Source organism: Aplidium turbinatum, chromosome 9 (assembly GCF_918807975.1).
Source record: "Aplidium turbinatum chromosome 9, kaAplTurb1.1, whole genome shotgun sequence".
Taxonomy (NCBI): Eukaryota; Metazoa; Chordata; class Ascidiacea; order Aplousobranchia; family Polyclinidae; genus Aplidium; species Aplidium turbinatum.
In genome coordinates this window covers 20572440-20589726 of record NC_137480.1, presented here as the reverse complement: position 1 = coordinate 20589726, position 17287 = coordinate 20572440, and the positions used below count along the sequence as shown (strand labels likewise).

The 17287-nt window shown below is 39.1% G+C and overlaps 1 protein-coding gene across 1 annotated transcript; it reads left to right on the top strand.

The window, feature by feature from the left end:
• Positions 1-7743: 7743 nt before the first annotated feature.
• Positions 7744-16662, top strand: LOC145776770 (uncharacterized). The gene is made up of 4 exons (XM_082587996.1): positions 7744-7756; positions 8604-8851; positions 9029-9703; positions 16564-16662. Exons 1-4 carry the CDS (start codon positions 7744-7746, stop codon positions 16660-16662), a joined length of 1035 nt encoding a protein of 344 aa, XP_082444122.1.
• The last annotated feature ends 625 nt before the right edge of the window (positions 16663-17287 follow it).

Below are 17287 nucleotides of genomic sequence, written 5' to 3'. Positions count from 1 at the left end.
GCTTAAAATTGATCACCTTATGTCATCACCTTATTTCTATAAACCTGCGCCATTTCTTTTATATGATGATTGAAATTGCTTAATTGCTATTAAACCAGTTTCAAGTCACAATGTACATTAGACATTTTATTTCCTTCCTTTTTACTTTAGAATGATTGTTTTTGAAGAGACTGGATGACTTTCCACATTTGAAAAAATTCATGGCTTCAAAAATGGCTCTTTTTGGCTCAACGTATTTGTGCGAACAAATTTTTTTCTGAAATGGGCGTCATGAAATCTCTCTATCGAGCGGTTCTGACAAACAAACACTTGGAAAATGGACTTCGAATTGAGAGCACTTCCATTAAAATAAATTTGGAAAAGGTCGTCGGGAAAAGAAGCCAGCTGCAAATTTCTCACTGAATTTGTTTAAAGTCGGTGTGACAATAAATTTGAAGAGCAGTTTTCTCGGAATTTTTGCGTCTTAACTTATTATTTCTGCAAGGAGATAACCCTTAATAATGCCAAAAGAATAACATGAATAACAAAAAAGAAACCATATGTTAAATAAACCTGCGGCCCGTGGTTTCACCCAGTTATTTATATCTGGCCCTCCTGTAATAAAGGTTGCACACCCCTGCACTAAACTATGAAGAGCAGTTCAATGTTCTGTTAAATCTACATAAAATGGCTCATTTTGTTGGTCCAAGAACAAGAAATGTGGCCTATGTGATCAGACGAGCGTGAATTTACACAGTAGGCTAGCCTATGCAAAGTTGGTTGGTTGTGTAAAATCATATGTAGCCTATGCCATTTGTTTGAATGCAGTGTTGAACTAGACAAAACATTATTTTATTCTCCAAGTATAAAAACTACGGATTGTAATCATAGAAACTCTGGTTAATGAGAGAATACATACAGTTAAAGGTGCACTGCAACGAAAATACATAGCTTTTGTATTTGTAGATCTTTCTGAAATAAAACGTTTTTCAACAATTTTTTTATTTTTTGTCTTACCATTAATTAAAAAACCTAAAAAAAACTTTTTTTAATTGAATGATTCTGATTGGTCAAAATTTTTGATGACGTCATTGGCTGGCAAAGCGGCATCCAAGGTCTATTGTTTTGCGTACAAACACAAGGAACAAATTGCGTAGGCTACCGAAACAGCGAACAATTTTGTGCTAAGGGAGTTTTTACACCCTTAAAATGGTGGCTACTTGTATGGCTCCCGGTTGTACTAACCGGGAAATCGTCAAATCTTTCATCGTTTACTTCTGAATAATGACGACAAGCTGAAGAAATGGATCTCAGCGATGAAACTCAAAAACCCACCTGTAAACAAGCACTGCGTGTGTGCACCAATCATTTTCTGGCCAGCGATTACCAACGCGATCTACAGGCAGAGCTACAAGGCACCAAGTCCAAACACCTGCTCATCCCTGAAGCTGTTTCTTCTGTCTTTGATTTTTCAAGATATATGAAAGCCACTGTCAATACAGTACAGTACCCACAAAACTCGATCGACCTAGATACAGGTCTGTGAGTACGATCGGGCGTTTGGATCGAATAGCAAAGCGAGAAAACAACAAGACTTTGAAACAGGTCAGTAGGACAGTAAAACATTGACAGGGTAGGCAAAGGCATATTAGGCAACTCTGAATACATAGGCTACTTTTAGTTGATATAAACCACTTGGTTCAAGCAAATTATTTTCCTGCATTTTTTTCAATGCAAATTTTCCATCCGCCTGCTGTCTGAACTGGTGTTGTCAGAGCACGAATCAGAATGATGTTCTTCGCTGTCAAGTCGCCGTCTTTTTGGTTCAAAGAGAAATCCTTGTCTTGTTTCAGACATCTTGTTTATGCTCAATATACAATGACCTATGCGACGTTTCTAAGGCAAATGCATGAAGCTGTTTACTTGGTTGCCAGCCGATGACGTCACAAGACACATAGCGCCATCAGGTGGCTGATTTTCATTTGGTTATATCTCCCAAACAAAAAAGCATATCAAAAAATTTTTTTGAAAAATATAATACTTAAACACCAAAGAATCACCAAAAAAATCACCAAAAAAATTCCGTGGAAGGTAAATTGATACATTTGAGTGACGTTTTTGAAATTGATACAGCCAGAAGGTAATTTGATAAATTGATACACCCGGAAGGTAATTTGATACAGTAAAACTAATACAGAAATCCCCCTTTGACAGCAAAGCAATAAATGAAAATTTAAAATGCGGTTGGCTTGCTTGGGTGCAAGGATGACTGTTGAGACCTAGTGTGCGGCAAAGCTTCTGCAGCGGGATGGACATGGGAAGGATCATTGGCTGGAGTTCTTATTCAAGGGGAGTGCTTTGCGCTTTTCTCATTTTTTGAAAGCAGATAGCGTGTAGGACTACGAAAGCCCATATAATGGTTGTTTCCCAAAGTAGCAGGTCATGTTAATAAAGAATCACTTATTTAAATCAACTAGATCAATAACAACATTTATTACAGTCACAAAAAGAATTTAATATACTGTATCAATTTACCTTCTCTACATGTATCAATTTACCTTTTTCAAGAAAAGTTATAAAATTCTGATTTTTGTATGCTTGGATGCACATTGCAGAAAAAACGTGACATGCATTTGAAGCCTTATCAATGAACTGTCAAATGAGTTTGGTTTCATCTTTCAGGAACTTTTCTTTAATTTTCCAGACGAAAATAATCATGAGTTAAAATTTTTACGAAAATACTCAAAAAACACACTTTTACAATTTTATGCCATAAAAGCACGAGTTAGCTGCATGGTGCAATTTTTGTAGGCATTATTTTCACAGATCTTCCACCTAATGACAATATTTTTGACTAATATTTTTGTACATTTCTGTAGGGGGGGTGTATCAAATTACCTTCCGTATCAAATTACCTTCCCTTCCCCTACAGGGTGGATTTTAGGCGCTAACTTTGGATTTTGCATAAGACTCTTTTTTAAACAATAATATGTTATTACAATGCAGAATCAGCAAAAAAAAGAATTGAACTTTAAGCGTTTTTGGCGGTTAGCACCACAAAAAACTGAAAATTGCATTTTCGGATTGTGAATTTAACAAAAAAATCACAATTTTCTGGAATAAATGGTTTTCAAATGTAAAATACTGCATAAACTTGTCATTTTTTTATGCAAATAGGCTCTGTGAAGATGGAATAATAACCTAATGACTAATTTGGAATTTTATTAGTCAAAGAAAAGTCCAAAAAACACAAAAAAAAATGGTGCAAAGCATAGATATTAAGGCAAAAACACCTAAAATTGAGTTTAATTTCCGAAATATGAAGTAATGGTATTTGATACTGTCTGCAATACTTGAGGAATCTTGCAGAATGCAAGATAATGCTTCTTGGTACCGATTTACTCTGTACAAATCGGTTAAAATTATCTTAAGTGCCAAAAGCCAGCAAAAATCGGGTAAAAAAACATACAAACGAAAATTATGAAAGTGTACTCACACTTCACTTTAGAAATTGTTCAATAGTTTTGGAAATAAAAGTATGATTATCAATGTAAATGTCATATTCCTTTTTTGGGAAACATCCCATTCACCATCAATAATGCATTCAACGATAGACTCTGGTTTTAAATTTATTATATCCGTTTTTAATGGATGTTTCCATTTCAAATCGGACCCTTTTTGTACTCTCGTGAGGTGATCCATTGTATATCTGCCATTGGTGTTTTGCCCCTCGTACGAAGCAATATAGGCTACCATGTATCAACATTTCCTTCAGTCATCAATGTGATATAATAGTTTCCTACTTCCATCACGTTGTCGTCTTCAGTATTTTGAGTTGACGTAACACAGGATTGTGATGACAAGACCATTGCAGCATCCTTGTTTGATGGCAAGGAAACATAGTCATATACTGAGTCATGTTCTGCAAGAAGAGCACACAAGTTTAATAATCGTTCCTCGTGTGGGATAGTATTCATTTTGAACAAATCTGGTTGCTGTATGACACCAGCTTTATGGGTGTCTCGATAGAAGGATAACTCTGTTCGTACTATTTTTTCCTTTTTGTCAGGATTTGATCTGAGAATTTCATGCAACTCTTCTACACTTGTTGCTGGTCCTTTTCATCCTTTACACAATTCCAAACATTTTTGAGTGTAATTAGCTTGGTTCTTTGCTTTTTCAATTTTTTTCTGAAATTTTTAATTCGAGGAATTGCTGTTGTTTACCTACCCAGTTCTTCTCCACGTCGTTGAGAATCTTAAATATAGAATTTAACCCTTTACTTACTTTGTTCTTGAAAGTGGGTGATTGAAACAATGTGACATCATTTCGGATCCCTTTTGCAGTAAACTTCTTATTACGGAACTTCGCAACAGGTGCTCTTTTGCTAAATACAGCAAGGTGGCGTTCTGCATCAAGGTTGTGCGATGGCAAACTGGCACGTTTGTCTTTTGAAAGCAAGTGCAGTTGAGTTGCACGGGGAATGTTGTCAACCTTATCACCAAAACCATATTCCCGGCCAGCTTGTCTCCCCAAAACATCAGCAGCATCAACACACATCTTCTGCAATATTGGTTGTGCAATATCTGCTGTTGGTTTGGTGACTTGAACATGAGGGTATTCGATAATATAATCTTTGAGTGTGTCCATCTTGCCTTTCTTCAATTCGTTGTACAGAAGAGGGAGCATTTGGAGGAGTTCTTCTTGCGTGTTTACCTCAACAACATACAAGTATGGTAGTGTGACTGCATGCGTAAAATATGCAAGAATATGCAGCTCTGTAATAAGAAACTCAGAGTCCAGAAACATGCGTACTATTCCAATATGCTGGTTACCAAAATGTGACTCGTTCAACAGCATACGCAAATACGGTAGACATTGAATGATGGATGCAGCCGAATAACCCAACTTGGTAAACCGTCGCTCATAGTACATCGCGATGTGTTTCACTTGATTTTCTCTTTGCAATATGTGATCAAACAAATGAGCTTGGTTTGTGCTGTGAGCTGACTTATCATGACTAACAAGACCCAAAATCAAAATCGATGTTATGGCACATTCAACTATGCTGGTTTTGCCACGAAGGAAGGATCTGACAGATGGGTTCATACCTTGAAGCTTCTCCCGAAATTCTAGATGTTTTTCAATACCAGCCAAAACAGCAAGGTTTGAGCGATCAAAACCTTCAACAGGATGTGACTTGCATAGCAGATGAAGCGGTACATGACTTGATTGAAGGATTTTGGCAGCTTCGTCGCCTATATTAAGGTTTTTACTTGCAGAATCAGTCATGATTGCTGTTGTTTTCTCCCATAAGGTTTTCGCTGAGATGGAATGTTCATCTGTAGTGATTGTTGCAGCCAACCGTGTGTAAGTTTCGACAAATAACCGAGCAATTTGTGCACGATCTTCGTATGCAAAAAACAAAGGTCTCAGAGGAAATCGGCGTTTGTCTGAGAATATCAGGATGAGGCAAGGCCAGTCACCATCAATCTTTGAGCGGGAAGTGGTATCATAATGTAAAGTTACCTTGGTTCCGGGTTGGATTTCATATAATGCTCTCGCTGCCTCCTTTTCATGCTGGATTGCCAAAACCTGTTTATGGTCATTGAGAGTTTTGGCACTTGGCAGTATGTTTTCATATAGCCTACTTTCCATTCATTGGTAGAATGTGGGCATGCTGTGCCTGCTTGGGACATGCTGAGGTTTGTCCATTTTTTTAGTTTTGGAGCAGGAGGTTTTGGCATAGCAGCGCTTTTGTGTTCCTTCAGGGATGAATCCTTCTCAATTGCTTCTTCTTTCGTTAAGTAGTAATTATGATTATAAAGACCACTACAAACTATCTGAACTGCAACTCTTGATGCTTGAGTAGAAATGTTGCATTTCACTGACACTTCACTACATATTGACTTGATTTTATCAGTGCAGTTTCTTGTTTTCCAAATTCTTGGACGATTACCATATGAATCAAATTGTACACCAGTGTCCACAGTTGTCGTTGTATTTCGCATGTGTCCCGACCGATTAGCACTGATATTCAGTTGATCACTTGATGTATTCAATAGCTAGGTTTTATCTTTAATTTGCATGTATTGTTCTTCAATCCTATCTTGTTCAATGATTGTTTGTTGTTCAGCTAGTTTTGATTCCTGGTCTATGACATACTCAGTATAAATTTCTTCACTGATGCGCATGACTTGATCCCCCAGTTGGTCGATATAAAAAGCCTTTTCGTCACCTGTTAAATCATTCATATTCTTCCCTATGTCAAGAAGACCATTGATTGGAACTGCATATACGTCTTGCGATTCTTTATGGACATCAATGACATTTTTCTCCATGATTTGTGGAGTTGCCGGATACTCTTTTTCACGAAAGCTATTCCTATCTTCTTTGGTTTTGTGCGGTTGTGTTCGGCATAAACATGATTATGGTAGTGGGTTATGACCTTTTGAACTTTTTCCGTAATGCATTTCCGGTCAATGATGTAATCTTTACCAAATGCTTTTGTCCATGTTTTTATCAAAGCAGTAACATATAATCTGATGCAAAGCGTCATCTTCTCTGATTTCAGTTTTTGGGCAACACTAAATATAGCAATCGCTGCATCATAATTTTTGGGAAGTAGGCTACATTCCCTAGCACAAATATTGTATTATTTTCTACCGTCAGAAAAAAAATAATTATACTATTAGTAACAAGATTAACATAATCATGGTACTAAATGTATTTTATGAAATCTGTTTAGGTATTCTCCTTCAGCGGCATGACTCTGGAATCCATTACCCAAATCCTTATTTCATCCTCTCTACCCCCCCCCCCAAATGCCCTCAACAGTTTAAGAAGTCCATTAAATGCATTAACGTCGAAAGCTTCCCCATTTTATATTATATCCCACCATTCTTCTATCTCTTCTAGTGTCCGAGGCTTTGCAATAAGCCTGTCCTTTCCTGAACACTTTATCATAAAAAATTGATGCTTTTTCACCATTTTTTTGTGTTTTTTGGACTTTTCTTTGACTAATACAATCCCAAATTAGCCTTGAGTTATTATTCCATCTTCACAGAGCCGATTTGCATAAAAAAGGGCAAGTTCATGCAGTATTTCACATTTCAAACCATTTATTCCAGAAAATGGTGATTTTTTGTTAAATTCACAATCCGAAAATGCAATTTTTAGTTTTTGTGGTGCTAACCGCCAAAAATGCCTAAAGTTCAAATTTTTTTGCTGATTCTGCATTGTCATATCATTTTATTGTTTAAAAAAGAGTCCTATGCAAAATCTGAATACCTTCAATTTTACTGCCTACCCCTATTAGTATCCCTTTAAACTTATAGTTCTGGCTTAAGTCTAATGAATCATAAAATCTTGTTTCGACTGGGACCGAGAAATTTTTTTCAGCAAGTTGTGCAGCTGCGCAACTTGCCCCGTCAACTGCACAACATTATTTGTTTTTTATTGAACTCATGTTGACAAATGGTTTAAGATCAGATATTAGGCCTAGATCTAATTTTTAACTTCCCAAAAGCTTTAACAGGGGCTAGGATCTAGGTTGATGGGGGTGTTCACTCCCCACATACACATTTGGATGCTGGGTGATCAATACAAAATTACCCTCCCCATTCATTTGGCTTTTGGCACATCGCTTGACTGAAAATCACCCTCTCATAATTCAGAAAGTGATCCTAGGCTCTGGCTTCAACAACAACGTATTTACTTCTACCTATTTTTTTTTACAGAGAATTAAATTAAAATAATAGCAATATGGTTCGTACTGGTACGGTACGTATAAACGGAAGACAGATCCGTACCAAAAGCAGTTGGTGCAAAAAGCGACTGGTTTTTCCTTGCCAATTCACTGAATGGAACATTGACTAGCTGTAGCTACTAAACTGCTTCTTGGATGATTTGAAAAATTTGTCTCAACAACATCCGAAAATTTTTTGAAACCCCAAGCAGAGCCCAAAACAGGGATTAAAAGTGGATGGAAATGTTCGGTTGAGCTCAGGGGGAAACAGCTCAACTGCGTAATTTTCCTTCTCCATATACCTGGACAGTAAAACATGTTCTTTTAATTGGCTGTCGTTTAATTCTTTTATCATTTGAAGTGAACTTTTGATAATGGTTTGAATTTGGTCAAGTTTAGGTGGCCACCAGATAGAGCTAGTACTATTTTGGGACTTAGTCGTAACTTAATTGGTTAGATCTATGCTTGTGCTTTCCAAAGATAGCAAATTTGTTGAAATTGAACAACAAATGTGTTATAGTCGTCATCTACGTTGAATATATGTAACTCGTGACCAGCGTCACTACATAATCACCGTTCAGCGTTTTCTGGTACAGACGTTGGAATTGATTACCACCGCACTGCGCGTGTAATCAATTAAGCGTTCTGTACCACGTTCCTTAGTTGATTGTTTTGCGTTTCTTTCTTACTATATATTGCGTTGATTTTATACACTGAATCAGTAAGTAACAAGAGGTAAATGGTTTTCTCACTTGGTTGGCTATCGCTACAATTATTATTGTTTATTTTATATTAAACGTCTGGAAATACAACAGACATTTAACTGGCGTCGCCGGCAGGATCTTTACAGAATTTCTACAGGATTTTAGAAACATAGAGAAACTGATCGAAGTCCTGCAACAACAAATTGCCAACCAAGAACGCCAGACGAAGGAGCAAATTGCCAGACAAGAAGAACGTCACCAAGAACAAGTACAACGTCACCAAGAACAAGTACAACGTCACCAAGAACAAGAACAACGTCATCAAGATCAAATTGCCAACCAAGAAAAGCGCCACCTTGAACAACTACGAGAAATACGAGCCCAAACTTCAAGACCACAACCAACAACAATACAACAACAGGTATCTTTACCTAAGTTCGTAACGTTCGATGCCACCACTGAACTGTGGGCAGACTATTGGAAGAGGTTTAACACCTTTGTAGCAGCACATTCAGTCGCACAAGACAAAATGCCGCAGGTTTTTCTCACCAATCAATCACCTACAATCTACAAAATGTTAACAAATTTGGCTGCGCAGGAAACAAACCCAAAAGAAGTCAACGATCTCACCATGACGGAAATTACAAATTACATGGCTCAACAATTCGACCCAAAACGCTTCATCGTGAGGGAGCGATTCCGTTTCTGGAGCGAAATGAAGCGCAAGCCCGGTGAAACAGCTCAAGAACTAGCCATCCGCATACGCCAGGCAGCTGCCACCTGTGACTTCTCGTCCATTTCAAATCCATTGGACGAAGCTTTACGTACTCGTTTTATTTGTTCAATAGGTAACGAGGCGGTGCTTAAGGCGTTATTCAAAATCAGAGCTGATGAACTTACTTTCAAACGTGCGGTGGAGGTTGCATCAGAAACCGAAGAGGCAGCCAAGGTGGCCAAAGAAACTGTTTACGGCACTCCACCAGTACCAGTTGCGAAAGTAAGGACCATCAGCAAACCTCCAAAAACTAGGCAACTTACAGGTACTTTCTTTTCTTCTAAAAATAAAGAATGCTATCGCTGTGGTAATTCCAACCACAACGCCAATGACTGTAGGTTTAAGAAAGCCACTTGCCATTTCTGCAATATTACGGGACACTTACAGAGTGTTTGTCGAAAGAAAGCTAGACAGTTCAAACCTTCTAAGGTAAATTGTATTAAGGAAATTAACATGCTTTCTAGTTCTTGCAGAAAACCTCGAAATTCAAAGTTGGAGGTACCGATCTCCATTAATTCGGTAACCACACACTTAGAACTGGACACTGCTACAAATGGAAATTTACTTTCCAACGACGTCTGGACTCGGGTAGGCGCACCTCAATTGCAAGCACCAGTGTCGCAGTTCCAATCTGCTACCAAGCATCTAGTACCAATCACGGGTTCTTTCACGGCCCAGGTAACTTGTCCTTCCACGGGAAGGTCAGATAATATTTCTTTTGTAGTCACGACAGTCAAAGGACTAAACTTGCTAGGTCGTGATGCAATCTCGTCTTTAGGAATTTCTATCGATAAATTCCTTCTGTCTAACTGTTCTACTTTACAGAGCATCCAGTCATGCGACAAGCCTGATAAGAGTCTGGAGAAGGCATGCTCCCTCTTATGTGACGAGTTCAAAGATGTTTTTAAGCCTGAACTCGGGTGCTTGCGAGATTATGAACTAGACATAGATTTTAAGTCTGATGCTAAACCTGTTTTTCTAAAACCTAGGCCTGTACCTTTCGCGCTAAAGGAGGACTTAGCACAAGCCTATGATTCGGGCATTGCACGTGGTGTATGGACACCAGTTCAGTTTTGCGATTGGGGCACACCGGTTGTTCCAGTCCGTAAGCCTTCAAACTCTTCAGAAGCGAAGGCCAAGTTACGCATATGTGGCGATTATTCAGTCACGGTGAACCCTTCCCTGGAGACCCATCGTCACCCGTTACCCTTACCAGAAGACTTAATGCAAAAGTTGGGTGGTGGGTATGGTTTCAGCAAGATAGACTTGGCTGATGCCTACAATCAGATTCGACTTGGTCCTGACAGTCGAAAACGACTCGCATTAAGCACTCACCGTGGCGTACTTTTACAAAATGTTTTACCTTTTGGCATATCTTCTGCTCCAGGTTATTTTCAGAAGATCATGGACGACCTTACAGCCGACCTTCCAGGGGTTGCAGTCTACCTAGACGACATTCTTGTCAGTGGCACTACTGCTGAGGAGCATCTCCAGAATCTTAGACGGCTCCTCGATCGACTTCACTCAAAAGGCCTGAGGTGTAGGAAAGACAAGTGTAAGTTTGCACAACCTCAGGTAGAGTATCTCGGACACATTTTGTCCAGGCAGGGCATCTCCAAAGGTCCCAAGGTAAACGCCGTACTGGAGATGTCTGCCCCCACTGACGTATCTTCTCTTCGTTCGTTTTTAGGTTCCTTACAATTTTACTCGAAGTTTCTACCGTTGAACGCTTCTACTGTAGCAGAACCACTATTACTATCTCACGAAAAAGGACATTCCTTGGAGATGGGGAAAACAAGAGGAAAACTCTTTTGCTCAGCTGAAGCATCATCTATCTACTGATGAGGTTCTTACACATTTCAATGCGTCACTTCCGGTAGGTATCGCATGTGATGCTTCTAGTGTGGGCATCGGTGCTACTTTGTTTCACCGTTACCCAGATGGCACAGAACGGCCTATAGCAAACGTTTCAAAGATATTAACAGCCTCTCAGAGAAACTATAGTCAAATTCAGAAAGAGGCTTTGTCGATAATTTTTGCGCTAAAGAAATTCTATCAATATCTTTTGGTAGATCATTCATTTTGGTCACAGATCATAAACCATTGCTTAGTCTTATTGGCCCCACCAAATCGACACCTTCTTTGGCAGCAAATCGTTTGGCTCGTTGGGCACTCTTTTTATCGCAATTTACATACACTATTGAGTACAGGAAGACGAAGGATCATCAAAACGCTGATGCTTTGAGTCGCTTACCAGCAGGAGGGGATAAAGTCTTCGATGAAGAGGAAAGTGCGGATGACATTGATATCGTCTGCGCTATCGATGCTTTGGATTTGCAGGTCCAGACCCCAAGTGCCGCCTCACTGCGTAAAGAATCTTCTAAAGATCCTATCATTTCCACGGTAATGCGTTTCATTCATGAAGGATGGCCGGCCAAGTCTTCTCCACAAGACCCGGTCGAACCGTTTCGTAAGTACGCAGACTCTCTTTCTACTTGTTACGGGTGTCTACTTTACGGTTCCAGAGTGGTCATCCCTTCCAAACTTCGTCCTTCCGTTCTTCAGTTGCTTCATGAAGGACATTTCGGCATTGAGAGAATGAAGCAGTTGGCAAGAACGTCCGTCTACTGGCCAAACATTGACCGAGACATAGCGGAACTTTGTCACAAGTGCAGTACCTGTGGCGAATATCAACCGCAATCTAAAACCCAGGTCCAATCATGGACGGTTCCAGAAGCACCGTGGAGTCGCTTGCACATAGATCATGCGGTAGAATTCATGGGTTACCATTGGTTACTCAGCATTGATGCTTTTTCTAAATACCCATGTATTCATGCTACTACTTCTTTATCTTCAACAGCTACTATCAACCTGCTAGAAGAAGATTTTGCTCATTTCGGCTATCCCCATACTATAGTTACCGATAATGCTACTACTTTTAAATCCACAGAATTTCAAACTTTCTGTAAGGAGAGGGGTATGGTACACATCACGGGTGCACCTTACCATCCGGAAACCAATGGAGCGGCGGAGCGCCTCGTACGTACGTTCAAGCAAGCACTTCGCAAATCTTCCCTACCCCCGAAGCAGGCCGTCTTGGAATTCCTACAGCAATATCGACGCACGCCCACTCCGAGTGGCTACTCTCCAAGCCAATTACTCAACAATCGTCAGATTCGAACCAAGATCGACACGCTTCTCCCTACACCGTCTCAAGTGGTACCCCGACAAAACCCTCACAACACCGACGCCTCCGAAGGTACCAAACGACATTTCAAACCGGGAGATCCCTGTTACGCGCTATCATTCACTCCACGACGGAGCCAGGATCCTCGTTGGGTTCCAGCCGAGGTGATCAAGCGACAGGGTAGCCGAATCTTCCTGGTACGTCTGCTGCCACATGGTCCGACGTGGAGGCGCCATATGGACCAACTGCAACCTCGCTATGCATCATCGGAGGACCAGGAGCCGGGAGATACTCCTGCACCAACAATCGACTCTTCCGCTGTCCCCACCTCAGCCCGAACGAATTCGGACGACACACCGACTGTACCGGACTTCGGGCCACACAACCCACGAAGGTCGAGCCGTCGCCGCAGACCTCCGGCTCGTTTCGGACTTTGAGTTTTATTGTTAATTCGGTGTCTTGTTCATTTTTTATGTTTGTGTATAAAAATTATCGGGGAGGTGTTATAGTCGTCATCTACGTTGAATATATGTAACTCGTGACCAGCGTCACTACATAATCACCGTTCAGCGTTTTCTGGTACAGACGTTGGAATTGATTACCACCGCACTGCGCGTGTAATCAATTGAGCGTTCTGTACCACGTTCCTTAGTTGATTGTTTTGCGTTTCTTTCTTACTATATATTGCGTTGATTTTATACACTGAATCAGTAAGTAACAAGAGGTAAATGGTTTTCTCACTTGGTTGGCTATCGCTACAATTATTATTGTTTATTTTATATTAAACGTCTGGAAATACAACAAAATGAATAAATGGGAGACAATTTCCTTCAGGTGTTTTTCAGTGCATTTCCACCCCAGTACTTTTTCCTTTATAATAGTCCATTCCAACGTGTGTGACGTCTTCATCCAGTTGACCAAAAGGGCGAATGGTGAAAGAGCACCAAAATGGCTACACTTAACATCTAAATCATGCCTACCGATAATTATAATTGTTAGGCTACAGTACTTGAAAATATCACAACCTAATAATTCTTTTCAAGACAAGCGTGAACAATACATCTCATGCTTCTACTGGTCTGAAATGATTAAAAATAATTACAGTAATTGGCTTTACTTCACATCAAAACTAGTCTGTCTCAGTGACTTCTCAAAACACAGATCAAGTAAAGTAACCTACGATCCCTTTACCTAATCAACGATAGCTTCTACAGGCTTACCCTAAAGATTTACGAAAACCAAAGTTGGAATCCCTGACCAGGGTCTGTTCATAAGGTAGGCACTTTAACATGCAGATATCCAATCCAGCAAGAACCAATCAGAAGCTACGCTTTTCATGACGTCATCAAGATTGCGTTTGGGAAGAATAAAAGAAAACTAGATGCAAAATTAAACATCTCGCTTTTCCTTTCATCACAAGTATAAAAGTAACTCCTTTCAATTCTCTCATTTTCGCAAACCATCATTTTTTTCCGATTAGTTTTCTTTTTTCAATTTCTCTTTCGCCTGAGTTGTGTGATGTTCCAGGTTTTTCCCCAAAATTTGCAGACCCAGAGTTGCCAATTAATTGTTTTAATACAAAATTATTTTTTTTATTACAAAAAAAATTAATATCAAGAGTTTTTTAATTCTTCAAGCAAAATAAATTGAAAAAAACATGGAAAAACTATCTATATGTATTATAATTCAGATTCATAATAATATATTATAATAATTCACATATGCACAAAAATGTTGGGGAGGCTGCAGTTCCGCAGTCTCTTATGACGAGCCGCCACTGCCTGGGACTATGCTAAAGGTGCCTCAATTTTTTTTTTTCTAAAGGTTTATGTGAACCACCTTTGTTAATTTACAAATGCTGTAGCCTGTTAGCCATTTTTACTTAGTTTCAAAGTCTGGAAAAGTTTAATCAATGTAAAAATAGCTGATTTGTTACAATTGTCTGTGTTTTTGCTGGCCGTAATATGTTGCTCAATTTGCCCCTAGTGTTGCTCAACCGACCCCATTGTGCTGCACAACTTGCCCCATGGTGCTGTACAACTTGCCCCGGAAAATAATCCGGGGCATGTTGTACAATCGCTACTTAAACTCGAATACAGTGCAAAATAATAATTAAAACCAACCACTTTTTGTCTTAAAACTTGGCTTATTAGCATGTGTTTGAAATGCAATACTTGAGTCTTCGAAAAAGTTAGTGAAATAAAAGAAAAGTAGATTTAAAAAAAAAAACTGCTCAACCCGCCCCGCCTTCCCCTAGAGAAGTGGTTCTCAACCGGGGGTCCGCAGACCCCAAGTGGTCCGTGAAGCGATTTCAGGGGGTCCGCGAAAGTTTCCGAGTTTTCCACATGATGGATAAATTAAGAAATTTAAAAATTGTTTGTGCTTTGTTTATGTATTAGCCTGCAGTGATTCTCAAACTGTAAGTCGCAACGCACTGGTGCGTCGTTTGAAATTGCAAATTACATTGCACAAAGGTTTGGTTTCTTAACTAAAATATCATACAAATTACTTAAACCTTTTAATAAGGCTATGTTGGCTATGTTCAACTAAATTCTTTAAAGACAGCAGATTGTTGATCAATGATTAACTTAGAAATATAAAAGTTAGTCCGCAGTCTATCACCACTCACAGTTTTGCAATGGCTGTGATTATAACGAATTAGCCTAATATTGATTACAAATGAAAACGGGGAGAAATTCTTTGTAACGGTCGCAAGTATTCTATTAACTTTTGATAAAATTTATAGAAAAACATCAAATGAGCATATACATTACTGATGTTTGATCCTGTGTGCCAACATATAGCTCATAACATAATTTCGTCAATCTCATCAACCGTCAATTGCGTTGCGAATTCAGCAAATTCTTGTAAGTGTGTTGCTTCAAAACTTATGTAACATATGATTCCATAAGGAGACGCGATATAGCCTACTAAAATTTCAAATTGAAATTTTTGGGGTTCTCGACCGCTTAGAAGGTACCAAAAGGGGTCTACCAAGACAAAAAGGTTGAGAACCACTGCCCTAGAGCTTACATAAACCTATTAGTGTTTCTTCAAATCATTTCTTTTTCAGATTTCTTTAATTTTTTTCGACTAGGGATTGCCTAGATTATTATAGGCCTGTATAGCTTTCAGAAAGAGTCTTGTAAGCTATCACCCAACTGGACAAGTTGAAAAAGCTAAGCATTGGGTAGCATGAGTTTATTAGTTAAAATTTGCAACTGAACAGTGGCACTGAGCGGCTATTTCAACTAAGCAAACAATAGCCTAACAATCGCTGCCTATATTATTATTTATTTGTGTCAGACAAAGCTTGTCCATATCCAAAACAAAACAAAACAAGGAAATAATACACAAGCTGAAAATGCACAAAGGTCACAGAGAACCACTTTGGATGTCGTCAATTTAAACTCTCACTAAATAGGCTATCTACTATTACAAGTTTATGGTACGGTAGTGTTACAAGTTACAAGAATTGAAAATTTTCAGAACGATAAGAACAATCAGATGACATCACAGCCATCAAGACAAGGTAACAGCATACATAGAATTATTATAATGAAGACGGTAATTTGATATACAATGGCAATCGGACCTCATCAGGGAGGCAACAATAGAGTTAGACAATACTTCGCATCTTCCAACAAAAGAGAAAACATATTTCCGAAGTAATGGATTAAATGTTATAATGTTGCACAAGATTTGATGTTCACGTACGCTATAGTGTTTAGGCAAATTGTGAATAATTCTAAATGCGTTATTGAAGGCAACACGCAGGCGATTAAGGTCACGTTGATGATAATAATTTTCCCACAGATGACATGCATATATCGGAGTAGGCCTACAATATGAACGGAATAGAACATTTTTAATATCACTGGAGCACTTGTAAAATTTTGATTTTAATTTGTTGGCAGAACAGTAGATTGATTGCACTTGTCAATTTATATCCTTGTCGTCACACATTGCCGTATCAAGAAAAACACCCAAATATTTGACACTGCTTTGTCTACGAATTTGATCTCACTTCCATTGAGCCGTACGATTGGATTCAAATTTAACTTTAAGTGATTGGTTTGGAAGTAGGCTACATAGCAAATGACTTTTTGCAGTTAAAAATGACATCGTTAGAAAGCGCATAATCTTCACACACATTCAAGATATTCTGCAGACCATGAACACTTGGAGAGATGCAACAAATATCATCAGCAAACATGAGATGATTGACAAGTGTATTACCAATATAACAGCCCGCCTTGGTTTTGCTTAACAGTCGCTAGATCATCCATATACACAGCAAATAAGTAAGGACTGAGGACACCACCCTGTTTGGCACCATTGCTGACAGAAAAAGACTGTGAGTAATGACAACCCCAGCGTATGTACATCCGCTGATGGGTATATCAGTGCTGTATTCGTAAAAAAAAGCACAGGGTATACTGTCAGATTTGCCAAAATGATAAATAATACACAACTTGCAAAATACTAATCTTTATTCTATTTCTACCATAACATGAATTATCAACATCAAAATTGGCCGAGAGGTACAAAATTGTTTATTTTTCTATAAATACATTCCAAACAGTCTACATCTTTAACCTCTTTACAAATTTGGGATCTAGTATTCTTAGCTTGTTGTTGTCGTATCCAGGCTTACACCTGGTGGTTGGAGACTTAGATTAAGTGGACGGAAAGACAAGGAAGCCGATCTTTGTGTCCACCTTCAGGCATGCCTTTAAGTGTCTTGCCAAAGACACAGCTGCATGCTCGTAAGCGGTATCGAACCGGCGCCTTTCGAGTGCCTTTCCAGGGCTCTCACCACTCGGCAATGCAGCCGGCTATGCAGTCAGCTCGGCTATATATCTTTAGCTGATCGGTGGTTGAGCAGCCAGGAT